The 19,114-nt window shown below is 42.0% G+C and overlaps 1 protein-coding gene across 1 annotated transcript in view; it reads right to left on the reverse strand.

Moving 5' to 3' along the window:
• Positions 1-19,114, reverse strand: part of PHKA2 (phosphorylase kinase regulatory subunit alpha 2) — a 61,707-nt gene that overhangs the window by 14,382 nt on the left and 28,211 nt on the right. The window contains exons 11-20 of the mRNA XM_008154552.3: positions 18,352-18,447; positions 15,068-15,175; positions 14,607-14,685; positions 13,132-13,266; positions 12,357-12,466; positions 11,081-11,225; positions 10,734-10,812; positions 6,711-6,883; positions 5,798-5,974; positions 242-330 (exon numbers count right to left, since the gene is read on the reverse strand). Of these exons, the coding sequence (XP_008152774.2) occupies positions 242-330; positions 5,798-5,974; positions 6,711-6,883; positions 10,734-10,812; positions 11,081-11,225; positions 12,357-12,466; positions 13,132-13,266; positions 14,607-14,685; positions 15,068-15,175; positions 18,352-18,447 (1,191 nt within the window). The remainder of the gene's footprint in view (positions 1-241; positions 331-5,797; positions 5,975-6,710; positions 6,884-10,733; positions 10,813-11,080; positions 11,226-12,356; positions 12,467-13,131; positions 13,267-14,606; positions 14,686-15,067; positions 15,176-18,351; positions 18,448-19,114) is intronic.

The raw sequence follows: 19,114 nt of genomic DNA on the forward strand, positions 1-19,114 counted from the left end.
GTAGCATTTTCCCAAATGCAGAAAATAAAGGTTTGCATCAAATTCAAAGTGCATACTGACACAAAGCAGATTTTAGACAACTGAGTGGGTTCATATGGAAAACCAGAACTTCTAATCCTAAAAGTCCTGGATATCAAGAAATATGCTTTCTTTTGAGTTCAACCATTTAAAAGATTTCTTGGGACTACACCAACATCAAAGACTATTACATTTGTTAGCAAAGTGATTCTGAATATTTTACCTGTTTTAGCAGTGGCTGAGGAGAATCAACAAGATTCAGCGATTTACGGTGGGTATTTAGAGCTTTAGTTGGCAAAGTCATGGGAACAACTGGAAAACCAAAGAATAAAGAGCATTCTTTTGAGGAGGAGGAAGGAGAAAATATTTCTTTTAAGAGGTACAGTAGTTACCCCTTATTCAATACAAACCAATTAAAAAAGTGATTATTTAATTAGTTTAACTTCAACAAGAATTTATCATGTAGCTACATCATGTGCTGGAAACACGTGAGCAGGACATGGATCTGCTTTAAGGAGTAAAATTTCACTTTTGCCTCCTGGAATTCAGGGAAAAATTACATAGCGTCTTAGGACTGGACTGAGCCTTAGAAATGATTAAGCCCAATTTCTTTTTCTTTCAGATGAAAAAAACTGAGAATCAGAGAGGGTAGATCATTTATCCAAGGTCACTGGCCTTCTCATAATCAAGGTGTCTGGGCTTCCTATCCAATATGTGTTTCACTTTGCCACTGCCAGGCATTAGGATTTATGTTTTCTAACCACCTTTGGATGTTATCATTATCAGTATTTATTCAGTAAGCCACCTGTGTCTTCCAGGCTATCTCATATCATCTTGGGAAAACAGGAAGTTTTCAAGGTAAAGATGAGACATATATAAAAGGCATTTATATACTTTCAGGTTATATTAATGCATTAAACATACATTTTCATTTTACTTCCTCTCAAATCCCAACTAACACTACAGAAAAAAAATATGTTTTAAAAAAGACAAATCCTCAAGAATAGGGAAAAGCAGGAGAGAAGATATTAGTAACATCATTTTGGAAGTTGGGAACGCTGATGGATGAAAGATAACTGACTTAGCCGACATAAGGCAAGGCAACCACACCACAAGTCTGCAGTGGGGAAAATCAAGAACCAGTCAGATTTGCATCAGAGAATCCTCAGAAGTGTCAGAAGCTTGCTGCACTATGTACCTCTGGAACTGGCAGGGAGAGTCTAGAGGGAATGGTCCAGAATAAGAAAAACTGGATAATTGCTGTGTGAGAAGCAGTGAGCTCCCTAGGTGTCTTCCTCAACACCATACAGCCTGGCAACTGCCTTGTTCCACCTTCCCCCTGACAGAAGAATAGAGGGTAATTTTGAGGAGGGTCCCTGGAGTGGGGGCTGACCGGCATGTCTGAAGGCCTGTGTATATTCCTTAGGGGGAATAAGGACCAGATCCTTACCTGTCAAAGAGGAGAACAGAGTATCTCTGGGAAATCTTCCCAGTCTATACCCATACACCCAACAGGCCCCACCTACATGCTTTGAGATTCTCACGGATGAGCAGATAATCAAGGAGCACCCTGCATTGAAGGAAAGGCTCTAATGTGGAAGATAGAAAAAGAAAGAAACAGGAAAAATTGACTTGGGGGAAATGGAATCCACTCAGGGAGAAGAAAACAAAAGCAAAAACCCTGCCATTAACATTCTTAGAGTAATAAGGTATTATATTGCATATATGAAATAAGAACGAATGCAATTCAGAGAACAAAAAAATTAAAACATGATATCAAAAGTGAGAAAATTCAATTGAGAAGGTGGAACAAAAAGTTGAAGCAACTTCCCTCAGAAAAGAGCAAAAGACAAAAAAAAAAAAAAAAAAAAGGAAGACAGAAGAGAAACGATAAAGACTTCACCAGGAAGTCAACACTGAAATCATAAAGTACCAAAAGATAGAACAGAGAAAATGTAAGGAAGGAAATGAGTCAATAAATTATTCAGAAAAGCTTTACAGGTGTGACAAACATAAATTTCCAGATTGAAAAGGTCCAATGAGTACCCAACACTGTGGAAGAGAAAATACACCCAGATCAAGGTATGTCACTAAAATTTCAGAACCTGGGAGCAGAAAAGATCCTAACATTTTTCAAAGAGAAAAACAGTTTATATTTTAAGGATCAAAAATCAGAATGGGCTTTTTTGAAAGTAACTCTGATATAAGAAGATAATGAAATGATGCTTTAAAAATTATGAAGAAAATTTTATTTTTCAATCTAGAATTTTATATCCAGCCAAACTCTCAAATGGATATAGAGTATTTATAGATATTTTCAGACTTGCAAAGCCTCAACAATTTGAACCACCATGCAATGCTTTTTGGGAAACTACTGGATGTCCCCCATCAAAATCAGAGAGTAAACTAAGGAAAAGTTGAGACACAGAAAACAGAAGAGCCATCACAGGAGACAAGGAATTGTCAAGGAATGCTCCAGGATGATGGTGAAGGAAGATCCCAGGATAAAATCTATATCCTGGACAAGGAGGGCAACCATGCCAAAGGGGCAGTGAATTTCAAAAATTGAGGGTTGTCATCACCATACCCTCTTCCATTATATTATTTTTTTTAACTTACTGGAACTATTCTAAAAGTGCTCCACCAAAGTAATAAATTGAGAAAGAAGAACATGCCAGATTCAGGAAATAGGGAACCCAACTGTAGAGATAAGCAAAGGAGATTCCAAGAATTACAATAAAGAGAAGTCCTAGGGGTGCAACAGGCTTAGAGCCCAATCAGCCAGACAGAAGGAGACTTGTGGATTCTATTTAAAAAAATTAAAAAATAGAAGATGGCAGCATAGGTAAACACCTATACTTGCTGCCTTTCACAACCACATCAAAACTACAACTAAAAGACAAAACAAATATCATCCAGAACCTCGGGAAAGCTGGCTGAGTGGAAGTTCTACAACTAGAAGGAAAGAAAAAAGTGCATTGAGACTGGTAGGAGGTGCAGAGGTGTGGAGGTGCAGAGGTGCGCACGAAACTGGCTGGCAACTGGGTGTGCTGTTGTTGTTTTCAGTCAGGAGGGTGATACAAGCTCCTGATTGCTCTGAACTCCAGTTCCGGACAAGACTCTGGGGACCCAGACTCATACGGGGAGAAAATGGACTGTCTGGCATCTGGCCGGAACACGAGGGCAACTTTCTCTCAGAGGTGCTCACAGCGATCATTGTTCCTGCATGGGGCTGCGGGACACAGAGACCTGGGGACCTCTCCTGGGCAGGGCTGACTGGCAGCTATTGCTGTTTGCTCCACCCTGGTGATTCCCTGAGACTCCACCCCACCCAATTTACAACCCCACCCAAGCTGTGCGTAGCAACTTTTGCATATGAATGGCCTGTCTTTTTGCAACCTAAAACCTAACAAATTGTAGCTGGATCAGAGAGCGCTAAAGCTTCCAAAAGAAGGCCTAAGGCCCTGCAGCAGCAGCCTGCATTGCTTCACAGCTGGGCCTCATCTGGGCACTTCCAAACCCCAAACAAAGAGGAGGAATCTGCAGATCTCTCTGTAGCTCCTGCTGGGTGGCCTCAGGCAGTGGCTGACTTTGCACCTCCTTGGAGATCCAAGAGCCAGTGTACCCAGTGGTCAGTGTGAGACCATACCGGATTACAACTCTTCACATCCATAAGTGACACACTGAAGGGGCAGACTCAGTGAGCACCAAAGCCCCATGAAGCAAGTCCTGCCCCATAAGGGTGTCTCCTGCACAGCAGTTTTCCCATTGTAGACACAACTGGTCCTCACAGCCAATTGACCTGGAGGTCAATTCCTCCCAGTGATACCAACAACAATCAAGGCTTAACTAAAACAAGACTGTGCACACAGCTCACAAAGGGGTGCACCAAGAGTGTCCACCTCAGGTAATTGGGGAGGCTGAGCTACTGGGCCCTATAGGACACCTAGCACACAAAGCCACTCTACCAACTCAGGGAAGCAGCCAAAATGCGGAGAAAAAGAAACATGTCACAAATGAAAGAAATGGAGGAAAGCAAACTACTGGATATAGAGTTTAAAACCACGGTTATAAGGTTACTCAAGAATCTTCTAGAAACCTCTGAGAAATTTAGTGAGACCCTCGAGCATATGAAAAAGGACCAATCAGAAATTAAGCATACACTGACTGAAATAAAGAATATTATACAGAGACCCAACAGCAGACTAGAGGAACCCAAGAATCAAGTCAAAGATTTGAAATACAAAGAAGCAAAAAACACCCAATTGGAAAAGCAAAAAGAAAAAAGAATCCAAAAATATGAAGACAGTGTAAGGAGCCTCTGGGACAACTACAAGCGTACCAACATCTGAATTATGGGGGTCCCAGAAGAAGAGAGAGAGTGAGATACTGAAAACCTATTTGAGGAAATAATGACAGAAAACTTTCCTTACCTGGTGAAAGAAATAGACTTACAAGTCCAGGAAGCACAGAGAACCCCAAACAAGAGGAATCCAAAGAGGAACACACCAAGACACATCATAATTAAAATGCCAAGGGCAAAAGACAATGAGAGAATCTTAAAAGCAGCAAGAGACAAACAGGTAGTTACCTACAAGGGAGTACCCATATGACTGTCAGCTGATTTCTCAACAGAAACTATGCAGGCCAGAAGGGAGTGGCAAGAAATATTCAAAGTGATGAATAGTAAGAACCTACACTAAGATTACTCTACCCAGCAAAGCTATCATTTAGAATTGAAGGTCAGATAAAGAGCTTCACAGATAAGAAAAAGCTAAAGGAGTTCATCACTGCCAAACAAGTATTATATGAAATGCTGAAGGGTATTCTTTAAGAAGAGGAAGAAGAAGAAAAAGGTAAAGATAAAAATTATGAACAACAAAGTGACAACAAGTACATATCTATCAACAAGTGAATCTAAAAACCAAGTGAATAAAAAATCTGATGAACAGAATAAACTGGTGAATATAATAGAATCTGGGCATAGAAAGGGAGTGGACTGACAATTCTCAGGGAGAGGGGGTGTGGGGAGTGCAGGAAGAGATTGGACAAAAATCTTACACCTACGGACGAGGACAGTGGGGGGGTTAAGGACATGGGGTGGGATAGAAACTGGGTGGAGGGGAGCTATGGGGGCAAAAAGAGGAACAAATGTAATAATCTGAACAATAAAGGTTTATTAAAAAATAAATTAAAAAATAGTGAAACAAAAAAATTCCTAGATATGATTGACCTGGTGGAAATTTGTATCGAGAGGCCATTGGAAAGTATAAAAAGGAAGATAGTAAATTAAAAGATAGGGCAACTATTAGCTTTAGAAAAAAAAAGTAAAAAACAATAATATAATCATAGTATACTACAATGCTCAGTTGGGAATAATATTTGCATACAAACAATAGCATAAAGAGTGAGTACTGATTTAACTTCGTTTTAATACAACTATATCTGATGGCTAGGGAAAGTGAAGCAGAGGGAGAGGTGGTGATTTAAGACAGCTAAACCTCACCCCATTAGAGAAAGTCAACAGACACTGAATAAAGTCAATGCATCAAAAGACAGCAGTATACACACATTATTTTAGAATTATCTTAGAAATGTGGAGCTATATAAATGCCAGAAGAAATAAATAAGAGTTGAATGTGGTTGCCTCTAAGAAGGACTGGGGGCAGTAGGGAGGGGAGGGGTGAGGGAGAAAACATCTGCATTTTGTTGTCTCTTTGGCATCTTTGACTTTGATTCAAAATGTATTTTAACAGGCAGAAAAGAGTTAATAACATACATGGAATTTCGAAACCCTTTGCTTTTGCCATCACGGAAAGTATATCCCGAGTGGAGTGGATAGCACTGAAAACATGGCTGTCTTCTGAAGTCTTCTTACGAAGAGAGGGCAGGTAGCACTTCAAGGATGTGCTCTGCAGGAGGTGGTTGATATACTGGTCAAGTTCATCCTGGCTTTCTGTAAGTGGACAGGCAAGCAAAAGGGCCAATGAAAACAAGCTGCAGAAATATTCTAAAGGCATAATAGTGATTATGTGTAGCACACAGCACTAAGTAAATTTAGTGGAAGATATGTGCACCCCTCCCCAGAGTAAAGAGATTTACACAGATAAAGCTACTGTTTGAAGAAAACAACTTCATCCTAGGAAAAGATAGTGTTCATATGAGAGCATCACAACATGAACTGAATATGTAAGGCACCCTGAGGGCCAGCAGCTGACACCTGCTTTTTGTTTTAATTTGTCATGAGTGAGCTAAGTATTATGGAATCCCCAGCCCCAATTCCAAGTACTATCCCAAAGTAAGAAACAGGTCACTTCAACCCCAAATGCTATTCAGTTTGAGAATGTTATACACATAGGATTTCAGCTCTCAGATCCAGCCAAATGTAGATCATTCTACCGTTCCTTTCAAAATTCAAGCCCTGTGTTTTTGTCTTTAGAATACTGTATATTTTGTGAAAAGTCCTCATTCCTGAAACTCTTTGTCACTCTAGGTTTTAAAAAGCCCCACTTTTGTAATTTAGGTTTTTAAAGTGGCATTGTATTCATTTTAATGCCTACAAGTTTCCAAAGCCTTTTTTGTTAGGTTAATTAACAATCATTTTCTGTGTTTGTGTCTTAGGGCAATTCTACCACAATGCTAAGGTTTCAATAAATTCAATGAACAGCCTGCAAAGGCATTCCTAGCTATACCTCGATTGTAAGTCTCTTCGAAATATCCTCCCAACTCTGAATCGCTATCAGGACTGATGCTCCCTTCGCTGGAATCATCATCAAATAACTTTTCATCACAGTCTGGATCCAGGAAGGTCAGATACGTGTAGAAAGACGTGGTGAGAAATTCCGAAAGGCTCCCTAATTTTACTCTGCCAAGGAGACACTATGTTAGAGATATAGGTGCACATGGACAAACTTCCACTAATGAATCATGGAAATACTTTTCAAGAATCAGGTAGCACTTCTGCCAGGATCAATAAATATGTCACTCTGCAGTAGTCAGCCAAGAAATGAAAGTGAAAATTCAATAGCAAGTATAAAGTGGAAGTACACAGCATATTAACAGCCAAAATGAATCACGGTGGTTTCTTATTCCTGAGCCCAACACAAACAGAAGTATATTTTACTGAACCAACCAAAGTTTTACAAAACATACTGAACAAAAAAGAAAGAAAGAAAAAAACATATTGAGAGAACCACTTTTTAACCAGAACCAACCTTTCAGAGGTTTTTTGTTGGACCAGAACAAAACCATAAGCAATGATTCTCTGGGTGTACTTGTGCCATCATTTGAGTCCCTACCATGCAATGGGGTCACACAGGTGCAGATGGCATGTCTCAGAGCCCAAGTTCTGTCTAGAAGGAATGTGATGGGTGGGCCATCCCCAAACCAGAGTAAATGCTCAGAGTGGCCCTAGTATATTACCAGGCTAGGAAAAGTTCCACTGAAAACTGAGAGGTGGCTTTGCCAGTGTGGGGTCCCGCTGCAAAGGCAACCAACAGCCTTTGAGCTCTGCAGGTCCACCCCCAGGTTCGGGGAGTAGTGGGATGTCCACGCTACAGAAAGAAAACCTCTTCTGTGTGCTTCTTAAAATGTTAGATCTGGAGGCAGCAAGATGCCTTGGAGCTACTAGCATCAGATTAGGACTTAGTTGAAATGGCTGAGAGAACCATTTAAGGAATAAATTAAAGCAGTGATGCAAATGAATTCATAGGTGGTTGAGCTTCAATGGGCAAATGGACTACATCATAAACAAGGCCTGAGGACAAGAAAAGCCTTCCCTTCATAAAGGAATAACTTTCCCCCCTAGAGCCCTGGAGTCAGTTCTAGTGATGGTTTTGCCCTGAGGTTGGGGAACAGGACTGGTGAGGCAGAGCCAGGAAAAAAGACAATGGAAAGTTTCCCTCTGATTAAGTTGAAAGGCGTCAGGTCAAAGGTGGAAAGGCAGTAAGTTGATAGCAAGCTACCCCAGCTGGTTCCAGGAAGTAGAGACCAGCATCTAGGGTGAGTTCAGCTTTTACAAGACCCTCAGACCCAAAGGAAAAAGCAAAATGAGATTCAATTATAACTGCAGTGGACGAAAAGGGGCCACACGCTAACCTGACAAGCTCAGGGAAGGCCTGTGTGGCAACCTTGCAAATTCACAGACCTAAAGTAACTACAAAGGAAGGCCTGAAATTAAAGCGTTTTAAACTAAAAGCAGTTTATGGCAGATAGTCATGTCCTAGACAAGAATCTTCCCTAACAAAGGTCAGTCTTTACCTTAACTGAGCCTGTCTATTGTCTTTTGCATCTATGATAACAGAGCTTTATAAAGTCAGGGTAACTTCCCTTTTTTGGGGGGCCCCTCAGGGCATAACCAATGCACCAGAGCAGATACTACAAATCCTCTCATTGTTATTTTTATCATGTTGTTGACTATTAACTATCCCAGGGATGGGCAACCTTTTGAGCTTGGTGTGTCAAACTTCGCCAAAAAACAGAGCATAACTCGGGTAGTGTGTCACTTTAAGGAAAAAACATTATTTCGCAAATGTTTCATCCTCAGGAGCAGCAAATGTTTCACCCTCGGCATGCGGCCGCTTTAGCGGCCGGCCGCGTGTCATCAGAAATGGCTACGCGTGTCAGTGCTGACACGCATGTTCATAGGTTCGCCATCACTGAACTATCCTGTACCCACCTATGTAAAAGCTGTATCACTTTACTTTTCACCCAGTCCCAGAGGTTTCCCTCTTCTGCTTTCTCCTGCCTCCTTAATCTATTACCAATGAATTTCATGTAACCCACTTACACCTTCTCTTTTGATTGTAATGCATAAAATAAGGTGCAAAACTGCCATTCTCTGGAGCTTTATCTGATTATGTTGAGATTTTGCTTCCTGGCAATTGCCACAGTTTGGTTCAAATAAACTCACAGAAATTCTTTACAGGTTTGAATGTTTCTTATGTTGACAGGATCAAGAACTCAGTAGGAAAGGATGCCGATGGAGCCTCAGCATTCCTGTTTGGTTCCCTGGTTCTCTGAACCATTGCCATACTCTGTAAATGGGAGGTTCTCCCGATTCCTATAAGCCCTCCGCCAGCTCCACATGGAATTAGAGCCTGGTTTCTGGATTCACACAGAGCTTCTGCACCCATTTGTCTTGTGTGCTGGCTCTCTGAGGTGACTGCTCCTTCTCTATAAAGTGGGAATACAGCCCACGTGACAAAGTGAAGATTCAATGTGACAATGCGTACCACGCAACAAAGAACACATTGCAAGTGCTCAATTAACTACAGTGTCCTTTTGGCAATGGTTATATTTCAATTAATATATAATTTTGAAAAACAGTTAATTATGGGCATATGGTATTTTCTCCTGGTTAAGATGCTGTACACCAGGTGGTAACTTATTCAAAATGGAGGTAAAATGGATGAATGTGGGTGTTGACTGAAGGTATGGCACTAGCGCTGGAAATGTAGATGGCAAAATGCTGGGGACGGTCTCAGTGACACTCCTGAGAGAGGCCAGGAGCAGCTCAGAGTGAGAGTCACTTCAAATCTAGAGCAAAACTGGCAGTAGGCTCTGTGAGCAGAGGTACCAACCCCAGCACAGTGACTCAACTCTAAAGACATCAGGCTACATGAAATGAGCCAGTCACAAAGAGAGAAATATTGGATGAGTCCACTTGCTACCAAGAGACCGAAAGTAGAATAGTGGTTCCCAGGGGCTGAGGGCAGGGGAAAATGGAGAGTTGTTTAATGAGCACAGAGTTTCAGTTTTACAAGATGAAGAGAGTTCTGGAGGTTGGCTGCACAACAATGTGAATGTACTTAACAGCACTGTACACTTAAAAATGGTTAGTGGTAAATTTTATTTTATGTGGATTTTACCACAATTTGAAAAAGTTAACTATGGCATCAGGGTCTCTAGTATGGGAGGATGTGAGAAGAAGGGCTGATTTTAAGGCCCAATCAAATTTAGCAAGTGGCATTCCATCAGGGACCAAATGGAAGCCTCCCTGAGCCTGGGAGAGGCTGGCTTCCCAATGAGGTTCCCCTAGGGTCCTTCTGGAATATCCCAGGGAATTCAGAGAGGCCAGGGCCTAGATGCTCCAGAGAAAACCTCTGCCTTGTGACAGGCAGAGGGTAAAAAAACCAAAGGGGTTTTACTGGGACGTGAGCCCCCATCACTCAAGATGCTTAACCACAGTATCTGGGAGCTTCTGCCATACCGTGGGCCTACAAAGGAACGGGTATCATTCCACTGAGATGAGGGGACAATGGTCTAGGCACATTCAGGTGCTCTGCTCTTAGGGCCACTAAGTAATTTGTAAAGTTCTGTGAATCATTCTTCAGGTGATAGCACACTCAAGTCAATTCAAGGAGCATTTATTGAGCACCTACTAGATCTTAGGCACTGGGTCTTTTCTTTCACGCCTTTTACTAGAAACAGCACAGAATTCCATACATGCATTCCAGGAATGCCACTTCAGAGAATTGATATGTTTACCTCTCTATGCCCCAGGCCTCCTGGCGCCCACAAAAGCTTCACAAACACCCAATGACTGCTGCTTTAGAGATTATTTCAGTTTCACATGGGTCACTGGAGTCAACAAGTTTTAATTTCCTTCTTACTCTAAAGCACCATGCTTCTATGTTTAGCAATTGACATGAAAAATGGGAGAAAGGCCGCAAAAAGACTTTAAGAAAGTTACTTTTAAAAAAATAATCAATTACCTAGCTCCTCCAAAATATCCATCCTCTAGTTTTCTAATTGTAGAAAGAACTGCAGGATGAATGTCTGAGCCATCATTTGCTAAGAGGGAAAAAGGAAAAGATGAGTTAGTTTATTTCATCTGGGAATACTTTGTGTGTGTGTGGGGGGGAGGCATGCACCGAAATGTTTTCATCAACACAACCTAATTAAATACCTATGTCATAGAAGATTCCTGAGCTAAGAGACTGAACTGCTGAAAAACCCCTTCAATACTTAGCTCTGTCCACAGGAGCCATTTTAAACAGTGTGAAAAGGGCCCAAACCAATAGTGGGATATGATTCAGGCAGATCAAGTGCATGGAGTTACTGAGCATGGTGTGGGTGATCGGGAAGGTGAGCGTGGGTCTGCCCGTCATCCGCCAGCAGGTGCACAGGTAAGCCAGCTCAATCCTCAGCATCTCTACGATCATCTCATTGTCCAGGGCCAGATAGAAGTGATGCTGGTCAGTGAACTGCAAGTCAGAACAGGCCAAGTAAGAGGTTGTCCTTCATTTCCCTCGACACAACCCCAGCTGTCATTCACGGCAGCACTAATCCTTGTGCTATGTTTCCAGAGAAACAGCTCAATCCTGGTTATAATCCACCTATCATGGGGCTCTCAGACAAATCGACCTGTCACCTGCACAGGAGCTGCGGAAGGGAAAGGTGCGCGGCTACATCTATTTACAACTCCTCAGATGAGGATATAAGCACCAGGCCCAATATCCCTGTCTCCTAAAGGAAATCAATAACTCCCTAATTCTTACTCCTCCAGGGCTGCTGGGCTCGGAGATGCTTTCCAAGTGAGGGCACGGAGAGCAACCGAGATGTGGGAATTATGATTACCTGATTGATGGCCTGGCTAATGTGAACTAAAGGCACTGTGACCTGATGTCGATGAAAATCAAATTGGTCTTCTGGCCTCTGGACTAGTCTATGCTCAGTTCATGCTCTGGTCTGAAATTTGTTAGGAACAGAAATAACTCACAAGATTTCAGTGAGCAGTGTGGGTTAGGGTGAAAAAGAACAATCTGGGGCCACTGACCCCTGACTATGTGCCTAGGTAGTGGGGGTGCTGTGCTCCATGTTGACAAAGTGGTACCACAGTTGGTCTTTCTAGCTGCCCAAATGGATGGAAAACGTTTGGTTTGGGTACCAGAGGACAAGGTTTTTTTGGAAACAAAAACTCTGAAAGTTCCATATTCAGTATATTCAGGATCCCATCAAGGGGGTTGGGGGCCTGAAAATCAGACTGGCTGTGTGTTACAGGGGGTCTGATGACAACTTAAGCAAGGGTGAGGGACTCTTATGGTTAGGGACACAAGGGCTATGAGGCAAGTGATATGTTACTAGCAAATTTATAAAGCGGTGTGAATTTCACTACTAATGACTGGAAGTTATGACACACTCAATTCGATTCAAGGCACAATAATTGAGCACCTACGATGAGTAAAGAATTGTACTAGGGTAATGGGTGTCATCCTAAATGTCTCTATTTGAACATATGCATGCACATTCTAGCACATTCAAAATGGCTCACCAGCCAGAAAAGAGAGCTTAATGAAAAGATGCTTGTTGGTTTCCTACTGGCATGCTCTTCTCACCTGAGGTGTGAAAGTAAATATTTGGTTCCTAATCACATATAGTTTAGATGTTCCAAGGACGCCAATGTGCCTATATGGTCGCCCGCTCAATTTCATATTCTTATTCCGTCCTATTTGAAAAAAAAAAAAAGAGAGAGAAATGGTGTTAGAGTAAATACAGTAACATCTAATCCAACTGACTTCAGCTAAGACTGGACATATTTTTATGTCAAGCAACCCATTGTGGGGTTTGGTTTCTCTCAACACCAGTACATCTTTAAATAGGACAAAGAAGAATTAAAAACAAGTCCCACCCCCTTTTCATGAATGTATCGGAGTAGTACCTGATTCAACATCTATATAGAAAAAACCGTTGCAAGGATTTAATTAATGTTTACTTCTAATTTACTAAACGAAGTCAGATTTTAGAAAAAGTAAAGAGAACCCCCTCCTATTTTAATGGGTAAATGACCATTTTTCTGAGACTATAGTTGAAAATTAAAACGTTATCAAGACACAAACCACTGTTCCAATTGTGAATTTTTCAAAGGTGGCTGCATAGTTTACAACAGATTTGGCAAATCACATGGCCAACCTGTAGTGACATCTACTGAACCGGCATGAGGAGAACGTGCTGGTTTGCCCATTCTTCTTCACATGGAAGTGATCAAACCACCTGCTATAGGGCTTTGCCCAAAATTCTAAAGAATTTATACATATCACAGTCTCCCCCCAGATCCAAAGCCTAGAACAGAGATGCCTCCTTGCCAAAAATGCCCTATTTCCCCAAACCTACCAAGCTTGGCGTATATGTGACTAAGGATCCGGCCTGGTTGGACTCGGATTGGGTGAATGTCAGCAATACTCTGGACGTCTATCCCATGCTTCCTCAACAAGTCCTTAATGTGGTTGTTTTCTGCCAGAACAGTAACTGCAAATAAGAAGAACACACAATCTTCATTACATTGTGGCCATTGTCTCCTTACATGGATATATGTATCATTGACTGACCTCTTCTTTGGCCTATGATACACACATTAGCATGCCCTCCATGAACTAGGTGTCTTTGAAAATGACAGCACATGTACTGCTGCTCTTCCTGTTTCTCTCTGGCCTTGCCTCTTCTCAACACTCACGATACATATTTCATGTACTCACAATGTACATGACAGTCTGATAAGAGACTTCTAAAAATGTTCTTCAACAGATCCCATGTCAAATTACCCCATTTCATATGATGTCTTGCTTTCCCCTGGATCTACATGTATTCTAAACCTGCCTGGTGTTCTTTTCATATGTGGTCAGGAATAGACACAGCTCCACATGGAGTACCAGGAGAAACCTGTGCCCCTCCTCCCAAAGGACATAGCTTCCATGCTAGCACATGCCACCTGCGTCACCACAAACATGTGAGTAATGTGTTCCGCTATGATGTTACAAATTAATATACGCTAAAGCATACATATATCATACACACTTAAACAATAAAATAGAAAATCATGGAACATTTGCATTAAAAATACATGGGTTTTCCCAGAAGTGGAATCGCTGGGTCATAAGGCAATTCCATGGGAATCTATCCTAAGAATCCCGAAACAATGATTAGAAGGAATATATGCACCCCTATGTTCATGGCAGTGTTGTTTACAATAGCCAAGATTTTGATGCAACCTAAGTGCCCAACAGTAGGTGAGTGGATAAAAAAGCTGTGGTACATTTACACAAGGGGATATTAATTGGCTATAAAAAAGGAAATCTTACCTTTTGGGACAGCATGGATGGACTGCGAGAGTATTATGCTAAGTGAAATAAGCCAGTCAGAGAAAGACAAGTACCATATGATTTCACTTATATGTGGAATCTAATGAACAAAATAAACTAATAAACAATATAGAGACAGACTCATGGATACAAAGAACATATTGACAGCTGCCAGAGGGAAGGGGGGTTTTGGAGCTGGGTGAAAAAGATGAAAGAATTAAAAAAAAAAACCTCATAGACACAGACTACAGTATGGTGATTGCCAGAGGGAACGGGGGTTAGGGGAAAGTAAAAGAGGGTAAAGGGGGGATAAATGATGATGGAAGGAGACTTGACTTGGGGTGGTGAACACACAATACAAAGTGCAGATGATGTATTATAGAATTGTACACCTGAAACCTATATAATTTTATTAACCAATGTCACCCCAATAAATTCAACAAAAATTCAAGCAAAAAATACACATAGGTTTTACAAAGTTAAATAAAAACAGTAAACAGGCTCACAAACCTTGTACCACAACATCAGGTTTGACGGAAGTGGAAAATCTTCTATTTAAGGGGTCAATTTCACCAGTGGCAAGGAATCCCTAGGGGGAAAAAAAGGAGCATTAACACTATGAAATATTGATTAACCAAAATTTAACCTAAATTTGAAAATGACATATTTTGGGGCTCAAAATATTCAGTATTTATTCCCTTATATATTTCAAGTCTATTGCTTATTTTCTCTGAAACACAGTAGATCATTTAGATAGGCACGGATAAATGTGTTATGATTTCGGCACCTAGCTCCCCACAGCTAGTCAAATATGCCACCATCTTATGTGAGTAAAGAGAACAATGGTAACGAATATTTCAGAGCAGCTGACTTTAAAGCCATGAAGATGCCAAAGACATTCACCGCCATAGTGGAGAGAGAGCCACTGTGCTCTTCTGGTTCCCCATCTGTGAAGCCCCCAAGTTGCCTACCTCTGCCAAAAGTGAGCTGAGGATGTACAAGGACTGACCCCACAGATGGGGCAGCTTCCCCAGAGGAACTCTGTCCACCGTGTGAGGATTCTTATACTCTTCGTCTACCTGGCAAAGAGAGAAAATCCTAAAGTCAGAATGTCAGAGGATAAAAAGGCCAATGTCACCATACACTAGAGAGCACACTGAGGATTTACAAAATGCTACTCATTTGCTCCCCCAGGCCAATTCTGTGTGAGAGCTGGAATTGGGAGGCCAAGGAGGCTAAACCTTTGCGCTGGTGGTAGTGGGTGGGAGGGGTGGTTCACACGTAAAAGCAGCAGAGGCAGAACTCATATCTAGGCCTGGTTCCAGGCCAGTGCTCTGCCCACAAGCACACTGATGGCAAAAGGCAGAGAGACAGACACTGGAAGCCTGGCCAGCCTTCTTTGAGCATAGCTCCAGGCAACAGGAAGTTGCACAGCTCATGCTTCCATCTGGCTGTATTTTGGATACAATGATCTAAAACATCAGCCTTCTGCCATGGCAGTGCCTCAGTGGATGCTAAGTCAGGTTACTTTGATCTTGCTATCCCCAGGAGTTCATAAACTCTGTATGCTTACACAAGAAAATTACCAGAAGGTGGCACTATTTATTGAGAAAAGAACAATTGTACTATTAGATCAGGAAGTTCTCATCAGGGATTCAAAAAGCTGAATCCATTGGGGGCTCTTGACTCATCTAAGTAAGTTACAGTTCTCTTTCTGATGGACAGTGCTGGCTATGCACTATAAGAGTTAGTCTACAACTTTCTCTGTTGTAAACTCCATGCTGACCTTTGGGTTTTTATTCATTACAACGTTGGCTGGGGGTAATGTCAGTGACCACTTTTTTCCTTCCGGAAAATATCAGTCAATCAAAGGAAGTAGAAACATTTATCCTTCTCCAAAGGGGAAAATCACACCACGAGGGCAATCATTCTTTGTGTGTTAATCAGTGATGTTATTAATATACTTAGTAAAATTTTTAAAACTTGCTGTAGTAGTAAACATTAAGAAAACCTGAAGATCATAAACTAAACAGAATTAAACATCACCAGCAATCAAATAATCAAATGGGATACTAGTATGAAATGAGATTCACCAAAATGTCACAGTGGTTATCTTTGGGTAGTAAGATTGGAGATAGGTATTTACTTCTTTTGGCAGAATTCTGGATGTTTTGCAGTGTGCAGGATTACTTTTACAATCAGATTGTATGTTAAAGCTATTGAAATGTAAGTAATGTCCAGAAAGACTGAAAAGATCTAGAATGAGAAATAGTCTATGCAAAGAACAGAAGGCAGGCAAGGTGTCCGGATCACAAGACAGCCTGGCTCTACCCTGTTGCCACCCATGGGCTGGCTCCTGCCTCCCTCTAGTGGCAACTCCTCCCCCTTTTCCACCCCTTCTGATCTGCTTGCAAGTCTTTCAATGCATTAGGTCTTTGCCACTACCACTCCTGTGTCTGCACTCCATCCCTGGACTAGCTCCTCTGACCCCCTACTAGCCTGCAAGCTTGCAGAGGCAGAGCTGGCATTGCAACTCTTTTGTGCCCCAGGATCTAGTCTGGTACCGGGCCCGGAGCAGCTGCTTAATATGTATCTGCTGGGCACACTTGAATTAGTCTCAGGCTATGCAATGGAGGACCCCATGGATGGTGGCCCTTTGTACAAGCATGTCTAGCTGAGGAAGAGTGAGGCGAAAATCCAGGCTTGATGCCACTCTGGCCTGGGGCTGCAGCCACTTCAAGGATGAGGCCCTTTTTCTAATTTGCACAAAGGTGCCATATGGGTCTGGGTGTCCCTATCTTCAGTGGTTTCTTCACGCCACTGTTGTGATGGGTGCACCGTCCCACGTGTTCTCTGGAAGCAGCCTACACACACTGTGTTCGACATAAAATAGTGTTCAAAATAGGTGCCTTGCTTAAAGGTCAGTGCGAAGTTTGGAAGAGAGAAAAGTTGCAGAGTAATTTTTTTACAACATGTAGCCAGCACTGTTCACACCTAGCATTTACTACAGTCAGGAATATTTGCCTTTTAGTAGAACACAGATGGATGGTTATTCTCTACCATAAAATACGTAAAATACCCATGAAGTCATTTATTTCCACTTGCTCTGCTTCCAGGATCCAAATGGCCTCCTATTACTAATTTTGCTAGGCCAAATGCCTCAGTATTGGAAATGGGAAATCTGAACACATAGTTGCTGGGAAATAACTACCCAGACCCGACCATCAGCCCCTCACCAGCAACACATACATATGAACACATGTGCAGGATGCCTAGGTCTCTGACACTTAGAGAGAAAAGAGCCCTTGTAGGCTCCATGGCCTGATCAGTAACCAAAGTGAGGGACTCTCCAACACCTGGAAATGTACTACCCATTATGCGACACCTCGGGTCTGGTCCCAGGTGGACCAGTGCTATCTGAGCACTAACAGGTTCCAGAGCCTCTTTGGGCAGAGGCACACAATTTCGGAGGCCCTACCAGTCCCCTGACCATGTGCTTGTGGGCCTGATTCAACCACAGAACCCCTAAACCCAAGCTATGGCATGACAGCTTCTGCTGGATTATGATCTCCTGCTGTTCCTGTCAATTGGAAATATGCTGCTGTTTGAAGTCTCTACTTCCTGCAAATACAGAAATGGAGCAATAGGAACAGATGAAGGACAAACAGCCTTGAATCAAGAATTCTTTTCTTCTAAACATGACACACATATAGGGAAATCTTCCCACCAAGATATATATAGGTCCATCATGGCCCAATTTAGGAAACTGGATAGAACAAAACTATCTTTAGGCATCTTATTGGAACTGGCCAATTTCTCTCTCCCTGATATAGAATGTCTTCTAAGTGATTACTTGGGCTCTAGCTCTGGAATGGCTTGATTCAAGGGAAGGGATTCTCAACTCTATTTACACATCTCTCCTCCTTCCCTAGGAAGATTCTGTCTGGTTTCTTCTTCTGTGGATATGCGTGAGAACATGGTGTCCAACAGTGTTTTGTGCATTTGAAGGTTCATTTGGCCTTGGGCTCAGGTGAGGAACAGATAGCCTCTGAAGGTCCTCCATTGATGCCTCACTTGGACTCCCCTTTGCAAGCATGGCTCCAAAGCCATAACTTCTGTGATAGACAGGAACACTACTGAAGGCTTTACAAACCACTTCTCCTGGGAAAAAAGTGTTAGTTCTGGAAAGGGGGTGAAAAATATGAAAAGGCCAAGCACCAAGTCACTTTGTTCTCGATAAGCAATGCCTGGTTACCTTATTAGGCGGGATGGCATAGAGTTCTGGCACCAGGTGGATCCCATTCTTGCCCCTGATTAATATTCCCTCCAGGGCCTCTCGGTATTCCTGGACCTGGAAAATAGTCCCACCCCCAATGGTATGAAAGAGGGGTCCTTAATGCTGTAACATCAGTGCAACACAGAAAAACACCTCTCTTGACAACAAACAGATTAGAAGTAGGACACGGGGCCAAGAAATGCACAAATACCTTTAACTCAAAGAGGGCAGGAGGAACTGGGACTCTTGCTGACAGCAAGTGTTAGGAGGAGCGAAACACAACTGGTCTTTTCTGTATGGCCTTTTTCTTTTTTCTCTGTGTGGTCTTTAACCCATGACCTAAGAATTTCACTCTTAACTCCTCACATATTTACATTTTGTCTTGCCCTGGACAGCATGACTCAGTTGGTTAGAGCATTGTCCTGTGGAAGGTCACAGGTTTGATTCCCGGTCAGGGCACATACGTTGGTGGAGGGTTCAATCCCTGGTCAGGGTAAGTAAAGGAGGTAACCGATAGATGTATCTCTCTCACATCAATGTTTTTTTTTCCTCCCTCTCCCTGTCTCCCTCTCTAAAAAAATAAGTAAAAAATAATAAATAAATAAATAAATAAATAAATAACTACAATTTGTCTCACCAGCTAGACTATAGGCTTCTTGGAGTGGAGGCCGGATCATAAGAAGTGCATCCCATTTCCACCTATAGGTAGTTTTACACTACAAGGCCCTCATTCAAATATTTA

Source organism: Eptesicus fuscus, chromosome 1 (assembly GCF_027574615.1).
Source record: "Eptesicus fuscus isolate TK198812 chromosome 1, DD_ASM_mEF_20220401, whole genome shotgun sequence".
NCBI lineage: Eukaryota > Metazoa > Chordata > Mammalia > Chiroptera > Vespertilionidae > Eptesicus > Eptesicus fuscus.